This window comes from Fukomys damarensis, unplaced genomic scaffold, assembly GCF_012274545.1.
Source record: "Fukomys damarensis isolate Sample0158 unplaced genomic scaffold, DMR_v1.0_HiC HiC_scaffold_36, whole genome shotgun sequence".
NCBI lineage: Eukaryota > Metazoa > Chordata > Mammalia > Rodentia > Bathyergidae > Fukomys > Fukomys damarensis.
Window position 1 is genome coordinate 30409850 of NW_022900948.1, and position 11334 is coordinate 30421183.

Consider the following 11334-nt stretch of genomic DNA (forward strand, 5'->3'; position numbering starts at 1 on the left):
GGAGCTGGGAGCCCGGTCCCAGAGAGCTGTGGTCTGAAATACAGGGATCCCAGGCGGGCCTCTGAGCCCTGACTTGCTTCTCTAGCTGCTGGGGGGGGGCACCCTGCCGTGTCTTTTTGTACTCCTTAATTTCTCACCAACGTCACCCTGTGCCAAGCTAGAGCTGGAGCAGGGAGATGGGCCCTGGGGGCCAGAGGGTCAGCACCTGGCCTGGGTCTGTAGCATCAGAAGGAAAGAGAGAGGAGTAGCATTTCTTGTGATCAGCTTCCTGACCCCCTCTCAGACTCTGGACAAACCGGGAAGCCCAAAGGGGGCATGAGTGGGCTTGAGCAGCATTCTGAGAATCCCCACTGGTCTGAGCTCCTGTCTAGAGGGCTCTGCACCCTTCCCTTCGAGCAGGTGCAGTGTCCCCTGCACCAGTGTCACTGCCTGTGGGTCAGTCCGCACATCCTGCACCCCCGTGAGCTGAAGGGCCTGCCCTGATACGTAGAGGGTCAGGATTCCAGCCCAGACACCTGGCTCCAGGGACATCTGCCACCCAGCAAATGGAGGACAGAAGGTCTAAGCGGATGAGACTCTGGGAGGTCACTTCCTCCAGGGCCTGTGCATTGCAGCTGGGGAAACTGAGACCCAAAGAGAAGAGCGGAAGAATTTGTCAAAGCAACTCTGTGCTTCCTCAGGGAAGCCAGCCCAGGTCTCACACTCTTAGCCCGTCAGAATTTCTGCGTAAGCATGGATGCCCAGTTTGTTTAGTGCAGCCCAGCCAGGGGCAGCCATGGTGCGATGCTCGCCCATGCTTGTCATCTCTTCCTGTGGCGCCCAGGCAGCCCGTCTGCCTCCTGCTCCAGCTTCACCCAGCTCTGCTTTGCTGCCTGCTAAGCCCCTCTCCAGAAGAAGTTGCTTCTGTTTGCCAAGGGGACCCCCATGCCTGCTTGTTTACCCTGAGGTCCAAGATTTGGGTGTTGTGGAAAGTCGTGGTCAAGGGGGAAACGAGAGTGCAGGCGGCGAGCTTGACACAACCCCCTGGTCGGAGATGGCCTCCGGCAACCAGGGCCTCCGAACATGGAAATACTGGTGTTTCCCAGAATTGGCTGCTGGTGGGGCTTCTAAGACGCTAGAGATGTTAAGTGCTGGCTGAGGGGAGATAGGGGTTGGAGGGGAGGAAATTATTTTTGTACACAGTTTTCAGGAAAACCAAATACATCTTTGAGGGAAGGAGAGACACGGAAATCTCTTTTCTGTCCCAGTGGCCAGAAGGGTCTTAATCTTGTGTTCTGATTGGCCGCCCACACAGACCCGTCCCATGGGCCTCCCCTGGGATGACAGAGCTGTCCCTTCCTTCTGCGGATGCGAACAGCCTGCCCTGCTGGAGTCCCAGATTTTCCATGACCCCGCCTGGCCTCGGCCCACTTACTACCGCTTGGCTCCCAGTGAGGAAGTGCCTTCTGGATCCATAGCTCCTGCTCTGGTCCAGCTCTTTCCAAGTTCATTATCCTGTGTTCCTAGGTGCCTTTTAAACTTTCCTCCTGTTTTCTAAAAAAACTTTACTCTCTTCCCCTCCTTTGGATATTTAAAAAAAAAAAAAAAGAAAAAGTTCCTTGGTTCTCCAAACTCCAGGATACTGTACAGGATTTTCCAAATTGGAAAAACCAAAGTTTAAAATAATTTTTTTTTTTTAGTTCTGCCAAGGAAATTCTTCTGCTGGGTCAGAGCCGTAGCTGGACAATGTGGGTTTTCTAAGATTCCCCTCTTTTCCTCCTGGCCCCAGGGCTGGATGGTTTTCTCAGTCCTGGGGCCCTCGGGCTGTTGTGATGCCTGGTGTGGAGAGGGCCTGTGGGAAGGGTCCCCGCCCTCAGAGAAAGGAGCTCTCCCTGTAGCTGGGAGGGAGTAGAGGAGACCTCCCTGGCCAGAGTGAGTGTCCCCAAGCCTGGGTAATACATTGTCTTAGGAGAGAAACACCCAGGCCTAAGTCAGGACCAGGGTTCTTGTTTACACATAGTCTTATCAAGCCAAGGGCTCAGATTAAAGGCAGCCCAGAGCCGGGTGGTGAGGAACTCACACCGCGCAGGCACTCGGTGACTGCACAGCTGGCCTGCCCAGGCTACGCTGGCCCTGCTGGCAGTGTTGGTGCCTGGAGAGCTGTGAAGGCTCCAGGGACAGTTGGTCTCCGCCCAGCCCGATAGCTGGCTTTTCCAGACCTCCCAGCAACTGCAGGCAGACGGGCTGTACCTAGGGCAGCTGTCCAGTCCCCGGGCAGCTTTCCCCACCAGGTGGCCGGTCCTTGACGCTCATCAGTTTGCTGCTAGCCGGGTCCTGCCTGGGAACAGTGGGTGAGGCTGTCCCTCACCGTGGGCTTGGAGGTGGGAGAGGCCTTAGGCTCCGTCATGTCTCTCACCATCTTCTCTGCTGCTGTGTACTCAGGGCGAGCAGGGGGTCCCAGGTGTGTCAGGAGATCCCGGCTTCCAAGGAGACAAGGTAACTGTGCAGATGCTCCCTGCTTTTCTGGTCCTGGTTCCCTTCCCTCCCGTGAGTTGGCTCCTTTTCAGACAGTTCTGTCTTTTCTATCCTCCAATCCCATTGTTATCTCTTCCTTGGATTTTACACTGGCCTCGAAGGCTCCAGCCTCTTCTCCCTCACTCTGCCTTCCTCGGTGCCCCGAGATTGTTCTTCTGAGGGTACAGTCTGACCAGTACTCGCACATCTGGCTCCCTACTCCTCTGGCTCACTACCCAGTCTGAAGGGCCTTCTGACCTACTGCCCCTGCCCCTCATGGAGCTGTGTTCCAACCCCACAGTGCCCCAGGCTCTCTACACACACTCCTACCCACCTGGAAAACCCTCTCCCCATCCTCTCTGCATCACCCTGCTCAGAGGCCATTTTTCCTACCTCTTCAAAGAGTGGCCATTTCCCTCTCAGATGCCCTGGACAGTACTTGTCCCTCAGTGTGGTACCATTGATCTCCCCTGGTTTGGGGAGCTTGTGCTCCGCCTCCTGCCATGGTGAGGACATGGCTCTAGATGGCTTTCCAGAGTTCTGATCAGTATCCTGCACGTCTCCATGAATATTAGGATAAGTGAGAGGGAGAGAGGGAGGGAGAGTAGGTAACTGGCCTTACTGACAGATGACCCAGGGTGGCCCTGACTTCCGGAGGCCATATGTGGCCTGCTGAGACTCTTTTCTTTCTGTGTCCTGCGCCATGTGGCTACATCTGGACCTCTCCTAGCAGCCAGCTCATCAGGCCCAGATGCTGGCCCGCTCTTCCTCTCCCTCCTCCCGCCTTGCTGGCCCATCCTGACCCGGCCTTTGGTGTGTCTGGGCTTTGACACCACAGACCTTCTGCTTCTCCTGTGGTCTAAGAGGTTCCAGCATAAGGGAGTAGCAGGGACCGCTCATCCCAGGTCCCCATTCCCTTTGACACCCTGGGCCCATCCTTGGGTGTGAGCAGGTGTGAGCAAGCCTGAGCCTGCAGGGGAGGGACTGGGCCTGGTCCTTCTCAAAGGCAGAAGGCCCACACAGCTTTTCCCTCTGCCCTCCTGCCCTGCGCTAACCCCACCTGCTCTGTGTCTTTTCCAGGGGAGCCAGGGGTTGCCAGGTGTCCCAGGCACACGGGGGAAGCCAGGGCCCACTGTGAGTACCTGATCTCCAGCACCCCACACCTGGGTGTCAACCTTGAGGAAGTGAGGCCCGTGACTATCCAAATGGTCATGGAAGGTAGCTGGGGAGGCCCTCACATCCAGGACCAACTGCAGTCCATCTCCCGCAGGCCTAGGGTCTGAGGAGCACAGCAGGAGTAGGGCTGAAGTTTACCCATTTTTTGGATGAAGGCACTGAAGCCCAGGGGCAGTAGTCACCCCACAGTGTAGACAAGCTGGCTCACTGCTAGTTGATGGGGACTGGGCTCCTGATGCCTGTGAACGAGTCACTTCCCTGCAGTGGGGGTCACTTACTGACTTCCGGCGCCTGAGACTCAGAGCTGCCTACACGCCCGGAAATGAGGGAATTACTATTGCTCCCGTTGTATAGTGAGGAAGTGGGTTTGGAGAGTGGTTTTCCCAGAGTCCCTTTGCTGTTTGTAAGCACAGGAGGTGGCATTTTAATCCCAGCTCCCTCTGGCTGTCCAGGCAGAGTTCATCCACAGACTCCAGAACTTTCCGACCCCCATGGGAAGGGCGTGGGTGACAGGTGGACCCTTGCTTACGCCTGCCTCCCTGCGATCTCTTCTCTTCCGCAGGGCAGAGTTGGAGACAAAGGCTCTCTTGGGTTTCCTGGGCCTCCTGGACCCGAGGTATGTGACCCCATCTCTGGGTCCGGCTGCATGCAGCTGGGACTGGGTGGGTGCTGTCCTCAGGAAACTGAGGCCCAAGGCAGGGAGGGACTTGCTTGAAGTCGCACAGCAGAGGGGGGATGTGGCTGAGAGGAAGTGCCTAGATTATTCCCTCCTTCACGTCGGCTCCTCCCATCCTCCCCAGGGGCTCTGGAAGAAATAGGGAGAGAAAGCTGCCTCTCCGGCTTGGCAGATCACCCTGGCACTTGGTTCAGGTAGAACCATCAGGAAAGGCCTGGGCCCTGCTGCGCGGTCCCTCTTAGGAGCGGCTCAGCAGCCACAGTAGGGCTCAGGGATCCACACTCCCACGTGTAAGGAGGGAGCCAGAAGGAAATGCTCGGAGCCAGGCATGGAGGCATACGTCTAATCCCAGCACTCTGGGAGGCCGAAGCAGGAGGGTCACAAATTTGAGCCCAGCCTTTATAAAGTTGTGTGGCGGGGTGGCTGTAGCTGTAGCTCTGCAGGAAGGCCCTAGGTTCGATGCCCAGTACCACCAAGAAAAAAATAAAAAGGCCAATGCTCAGTTCTGGGATTTGAGTGGAGAACAAGGAATGATGAAGGCTGGGTGGGTAGATTTGGCAGTCAACACCCACACTCAGGAAGTTTGGAGAAAGCCTGAGAGTTGCAGATTCAGGTGGTAATTAGCACGATGTGGGGGCTGAACCCTAATTATCACTCACTTCCACCTGCACCCTTCTGGAACCAGGACTGTTGTCCCTCTCAGGGGCTGGGATGCCCAGGCCAACCCCAACCAGAGCCCCCTGCCCCTCAAGACTCCCTGGCCTCCCAGCCTCTCTTATCCCATGGTCCCTACAGCCAGGGCAAGAGGCTGACCCTGGGTTCTGCAGCCCCTTCCGAAGCTCACCCTCTGCACCCCCGTGGATGAGGAAATGTTTCCTGAAAGCCACAGTCTGAGTTTCCACGGTGTTGACTTTGGCCACGATGCAGCCCTATCTTTAGACAAACAAGCTGGCCTCATTTGGCTGCGCCGGTCACTGGAAAAAGACTTACTCTGAGTCGTGCTTCCCAGCAGTCTGGCCAGGGAGGGCGGAACATACACTCCCCCCAATTCACCCGGTTCCTCTTGGTGTCCGAGGCCCGGGAAACTCAGGGATGACCACTCTCTGCACCTGCCCCATTACAGGAGGGAGGCCACTGCCTCAGGTACCCACGAGCAAACCAAGGCCCCAAGCAGGGAATTGACCACCGAGGTCACTGCTATGTGGCGGGCTCTCCAGCCTCCCTGGACCCATCAGGCTCTGCCTCTCTCGTCCTCCAGCTCTGCTTTGATTGGCCTGCTGCATCACCAGGAGGTGCCGAGGCTACAAGGGGTCCTTGCTTTGCCTGCCCCACTCCTGTGTCCCTGAGACAGGGGAAGGGTTTCTATTTCCAGCGCCCAGGGAAATTGCCTCCCTCGCTCACCCCTGGCCAGATGTGAGTCAGCACCAAGATCTGATCGGCACCCAGATGCCCCATTCTCCCTGGAGCGAAGCCACCCTAAGCAGACTTAGTTTCCCAGTGCACCCCAAATCCTTGTGGATGCAGATTTTAATTGAGCACTTAGTGCTGGAAGCCAGGCTGTGTTGCTTGAGATATTCATTTAAACCCTGCAAGGTACGTGCTCTGATCACCAGGTTACAGATGAGGAAGCTGAGACCTAAGAAGCTAAGGGCTTGCCCCGGAACACACGGTGGGAAGGTGACAGGACAGGCTTGTGATCTTCTCATTTCGAAGAGAAAGACAGGCTTGGGCTTTTGCACGTTGGCTCCAAATTCAGGACTGCTCTCACTTTTGCCAGTGAGAAGCTTGAGAGGATATTTGAACCAGGATTTTATGGGAGTTACTAAATGGTTAAAAGAGGGAGAAGAAGAAGAAAAAAAACCTTACTTTGGAAGGCAAAATAGAGGGAGATTTTGGTTACAGAGACTCATTTTTTAAAAAGGCTTTGGTTTCTAGCTAGCAGACGGCTTTGGTCTTCTAGCTTACTGAGGTAGTGAGGCTTCCCTAAAAGTTAATGATGTTCTAGGTCAGATTAAAATAAGGAAGGGGATGTTCTCATACTGGCTCATGCCCAGAGATGCATGATGAGCTGGTGGTCACCAACAGTAGAAAGTGGCATATTGGAGAAGGCAGGCAGAAGGGTCCTGGTCCCCTGATCCATCACTGTGGAAGGAGTAGAGAAGGGCAAGTCTTGGGGAATAGAATAACTGCCCTCCAGGTTGTGCAGAGACCACTGTGAGGCAGTGGGAGCCCCGGCCTGTGGGACCCTGAGTCAGGACGTTGAGGGGATAGGGAGGTGACCCTGACCAGGGCCGGAAGTTGCAGGCCAGGACGTGTTGAGGATTTTGGCTTCTGATCCCTTTCTATGTCGTGGCAAACCTAGAAAGTCACGCTGAGCAGGATGGCTACTGCTGTGCTTGTGGCGGGCAGGATGGCCAGCTCTGGAGTGACGTCTCTGACACCCACGGCTCTGTCCTGGGGGCTGCATGGGAAACTCTGGTTCAGGGAGCTTTCTGCTCCTTCCTGCATATTTCTCAGCCACTGTGCAAGAGGCCAGGCAGGCCCTCGATCCCTGCTTTGGGACTGAGTGGAGGACCCACTTGCACGGCCACAGCCAGCAGCAGGATGGGGTGGCACAAATGCATACCCTTTCCTTCCATCTGGGGGTGATCCACTCTCTGCTTCCCACAGGGATTTCCAGGAGACATTGGCCCCCCAGGAGACAATGGCCCAGAAGGCATGAAGGTGAGTCCCTGCCCAGTCGGCTGCATGGAAACCATGGAGGCCTGGCTCATGGGACTGTGTGGGGAAGGAGGACTGCCTTTGAGACTCCTTTTGTCCCCTCCTCTCAGGGTAAGCCTGGAGCTCGAGGCCTGCCAGGACCCCGTGGGCAGCTGGGGCCTGAGGTGAGACCATCGGGCCCTGTCCCTCCTATACTACCCCTGTCCGGGGTAGGGGACCCGAGACCCCTCGGCAGGACACAGCAAGGGTGACCCAAACTCCTCAGCAACGTCGTTGATAGCCCATCCCCTGGGAGCCCTCAGGGACCTTCTGTGGCCTGGCCTGGCAGGACAGCTCACCCTCTTCTGTGTCCTCCACACTGCGATTTCTTTCCTGGAATGGCCACCCCTGTTCATGCTCACAGCAGCCCCATGTAGGGGGACACTGATATGAGAGGGTGGGAATTGTCAGCTCCATCTTACAGGTGGGACCTTTGAGACTCAGAGAGGTGGAGGGCTCTGTCAGGCCCTATGAGCAGTAGCAGGCTAGATCCTGATTCGAACCCAGGTCTACTGATGCCACAGATCCCACAATGGCACTGTCTACCTCCTGAGAGCCACCTGCTGGGCCCCCCAGAGAATGACATGAATCTTGCAGGTAGAAAGTGGAACTTGCTTATTCTCTTTCTCTCAGTAAGGGGTGTGAGGAAGGACTTATGGGCCCCAGCCATTCCCTTGGGAGAGGCCCTGGCCGGCCCCGCCCACCTGTGACACATCCTGGCTCTCCCTTCAAGACTACAGGCAGGCATCTGCCTGGCCCAGGTCCCTGCTTGGGGCTGGCAGGGTCCCAGCTCTGCCTCTGTGGCCACCACACGGGGCTGCTTTCCTGGAAGCAGAGAGAGGAGCTGTGGGAGGGAGCAGTGTGGAGGGGCCCCTTGGTCAGGCCTGGCCTGGCGTCCTGAGTGCCAGCTGGGGAGGTGTCATTGCTGTCCTCCAGAGACACAAATGAAGCCTGTTATTGTGCTTGTGGATGATCTCTCTACTGGGGAAACTGAGGCACGGCAGGCCATTGAGCTAGGCGTACTTTCTCTATGTCCAGGAGGGTTCCTCCGTGCACCCCTGTGCTCCTCTGGTTCTTGAGAGCCTCACCACATTAATGTACTCCTTTTTTTCCTCTCTTGTGTGTCCTGACTCCAGGGAGACGAGGGACCCATGGGGCCACCAGGGGCCCCTGGCGTGGAGGTGAGTGGCACCAGCTGAGGAGGTGGGGTTTGTTGGAGCTGCACCAGCCACGCACAGGCTGGGCAACATATGGCCCGTGCTCTAGGGAGCAGCAGCAGCAGAGGGGGCCTTGGGCCAGGCAGAAGGAGGACCCCAGAGGAGAGAGACAGGAGGCCCTGGGAACTGCCCTTACCAGCTGCGGGGTGCCCGGTGCAGTGTGCTGGGGCCCCGCTTTTCATAGATTCATCAGAGAGGAGCAATGAGGGTGGAGGAGTGGACTGTCTGATGCTGCATCTCCTAGTTGGGAAGCGGGGTGCCCTAGCCGGAACCTCAGCTTCCGGGATGTCACCTGTCCCCGTCCCCGCACCCCAGCGACTGCACAGCCCATCAGCCACTGTAGGTCTCAGTGTCAGGGCCTCTTCACACTCTTTAGAAGGACAGAGGTCCCAGAAGCTTTTGTTCCTGTTGGTTACGGGTAATAGTATTAGTCATTAAAACACTTGAGATGTATTTATTAATTCATTGAAAATTAGTAATAAATTAGTTTCACATACACAACATACACTTTTTGTAAAACTAAAAACCACTGTTTTTTCCGAAGCACCTCAACTGTGTGGCAGCCTTGTGCCATTTTGCAAATCTCCCTAATGTCTGGCTTCATTGAAGTCAGCGGGAGCCTCGGCTATGCTTCTGGGTTCAGTGTGTTGACGATGCCACAGCCTGTGAAGAAACATGGCATCTTGGCATCAGGATGCCCGTAGTTCTGACCTCCTGACCCGTCTGCGAGGGCCCCCGCCACCCTCTCAGGCCCACTGGCAGAAGCTACTGCTGCCTGATGCCCTGCCGGCCCCTTCCCTTCTTCCCAGTGCAGGCAGAGACCAGCCTGGGAGCCGGCGGGCTTCCCTGAGGCCACACAGCTGGAGACCATCCTGAGGCACAGCTGGCTTTCCAGGCACGGTGGCCCACCCCAGTCCACAGCGACCCTGTACCAGGTCCCCAGGCTCCGCAGGCCTAGTCTTTCACTCACCTCTCTCTGTTACAGGGTCTGCCTGGAAGGAAGGGATTTTCTGGAAGGTGCGGCCCGGATGGCTCGAAGGTAAGGTACCTAGCAATTCTGGTGAAGGTGGGCAGGGGTCCAATATATGAAAGCCCCAGAACAAGCCCCAAATCTCATAGCTGACTGTGAAAAGGGAGGAAAATATGGTCCCCATTCGTCAAAAAGCATAACCTCCATGTTCAACAGAGGGGGATTTTTCCAGTAGTGGGTTAACATGCAGCCACCCAAGATGGTGCTGTGATGTAATTTATAAGATGGGGAGCAGGTTATAAATGGGGGTTAAGCAAGTGTTTTGTACAAACAGTACCTTCCCTTCACCCACAGAGGAGGGGCTGGGAAGCTGGTATGACAGAGGTCTTCTCTTAGTGTAGGGTAATAGATTTCCATTTTCTTTGCTGGGCCTCTGTATTTTCCTCTTCATATATAATAAATATGTATTAATTTTGTTAACAGGATTTTTAAAAAAAGGTACCAAGAACTGGCCCAGGGTGGACTAACAATGCGTGTCAGTGTGTGGGCAGCCTCTCCCGAGGGGCCCCACAGAGCCCTGTGGGAAGGGGTGATACAGGAAGGGTTGGATGGGTTTGCCTGCGCTAGAAAACAATTTACTGGGCCAGGTTTGCAGAGGGGCCATGCTGTAGGAGGCTGGGGCAGCGTGCGGGCACCTGGGTAACCCGTAACCCCCAGATCTGCCCTGGCCCTTCTGGTTTTCGACAACATGAGGTCTGGGGGAGGAACCAAAGGGGGGTTGAGGCTCCCCCGGGGTGCGTCAGCCATATCCATCTCCCAGCCAAGTTTCTGGCCTGCTGGAGCCTGTGTTCTACCCTCTGCGGTCTCACCACTGTCCCTCAGATACCAGTTGGGTTTCTGTGGTGGAGGGTGACACAGTCTGGGCGGACTTTTCCCACGGGCCCACTCGCCTCTCCAGCTCGTGCTGTGGACATCAGAGCAGCGGTGGCCACCTATGGGGTGGGAGCCATCTGAGCCCAGTGGGCCAAAGCTTCTGTGTCTGGGAGCAGAAAATGGCCAGGGAGGCCGGTGGGTGGGGCTCCCAAAGCACAGAGCGGACTCACCACCCAGGTCACCCATGAGCCGCGGGGGCCAAGGTTCCCTATATCCCCTCAATTTCCTGCTCTCCTGCAGAGGCGGAGCTCAACTCAGGTTTCTGTCAGGTTCCTGTCCCAGCCCTCCTCGCTGGCTGTGTGACCTCAGCGTTTCTCCACCTCTCTGGTCTCTAGTTTGCATCTCCACAAAATGCCATGTGTGGCTGAAGGACTGGAATGAGATGCCCATATCAGAGTGCTAAGGGCCAGGCTGCTGGTCCATCGCCACCAAGGGCAATGAAAGCCTGGAGAGCTCGCCAGGGGCCCGGCCTCCATCTCCCATCCACATGCATCCTCCTTGTCATTTCTTTGCAGGGGGAGCCGGGGGATCCTGGACGGCCGGGGCCCATGGGTGAACAGGTAAGTGAGCCGAGGTCTCGGGATGTTGGCTGCCTTTGTGGAGAGCTTACCTGTGCTGAGGCCTTTGCCAAGGACCCCACCAGCACCACTTCATTTAATTCTCACAACAGCACCCACACCAGGCAGGGTCTCTCCCTCTTCTGTCTATGCAGGTGGTGACTCTCAGATAGGGGAGGTCTCTCTCTGCATGGGAAGACCATCATGTGGCCAACTCTCTGCATATGGCTTTGCTGCATTTGCCCGAAGAAGTTTTGTGACTTGGGTCCCAGAGCTGGAGTTAAACCCACAGGTCAGGCTGCTCAGCCAGAGGAGGGCAACAGCCTGCCAGGGGCGGTTGGTCCCGGGATCCCTAAATTATAGAGAAGATGAAATTCAAGCCAGTGGCTGGGCTGGCTGGGAACTGAGGCCCAAGCCTGCAGAAGAGAGGTCGTTGAAACTAGTCATTAAGAATGAGGCTTGGGCCGGGGATTTAGCTGAGTGGTTCGGTGGCCTGCCTTGCAAACACAAGGACCCGAGTTCAATCCCTGGTACCAAAAAAAAAAAAAAAAA

The 11334-nt window shown here is 56.2% G+C and overlaps 1 protein-coding gene across 4 annotated transcripts in view; it reads left to right on the forward strand.

Annotated features, from left to right (window-relative positions):
• The window catches only part of Col27a1 (collagen type XXVII alpha 1 chain), a 118522-nt gene that overhangs the window by 63852 nt on the left and 43336 nt on the right, over positions 1 to 11334 (forward strand). For all 4 annotated transcript variants that reach the window (XR_783328.3, XR_783327.3, XM_010639422.3 and 1 more), the window contains exons 17-24: positions 2422 to 2475; positions 3574 to 3627; positions 4232 to 4285; positions 7016 to 7069; positions 7177 to 7230; positions 8242 to 8286; positions 9308 to 9361; positions 10741 to 10785. Coding sequence is in view for 2 of the 4 variants with exons in the window: in XM_010639422.3 (XP_010637724.1) it covers positions 2422 to 2475; positions 3574 to 3627; positions 4232 to 4285; positions 7016 to 7069; positions 7177 to 7230; positions 8242 to 8286; positions 9308 to 9361; positions 10741 to 10785 (414 nt within the window). In the remaining 2 variants the exon portion in view is untranslated. The remainder of the gene's footprint in view (positions 1 to 2421; positions 2476 to 3573; positions 3628 to 4231; positions 4286 to 7015; positions 7070 to 7176; positions 7231 to 8241; positions 8287 to 9307; positions 9362 to 10740; positions 10786 to 11334) is intronic.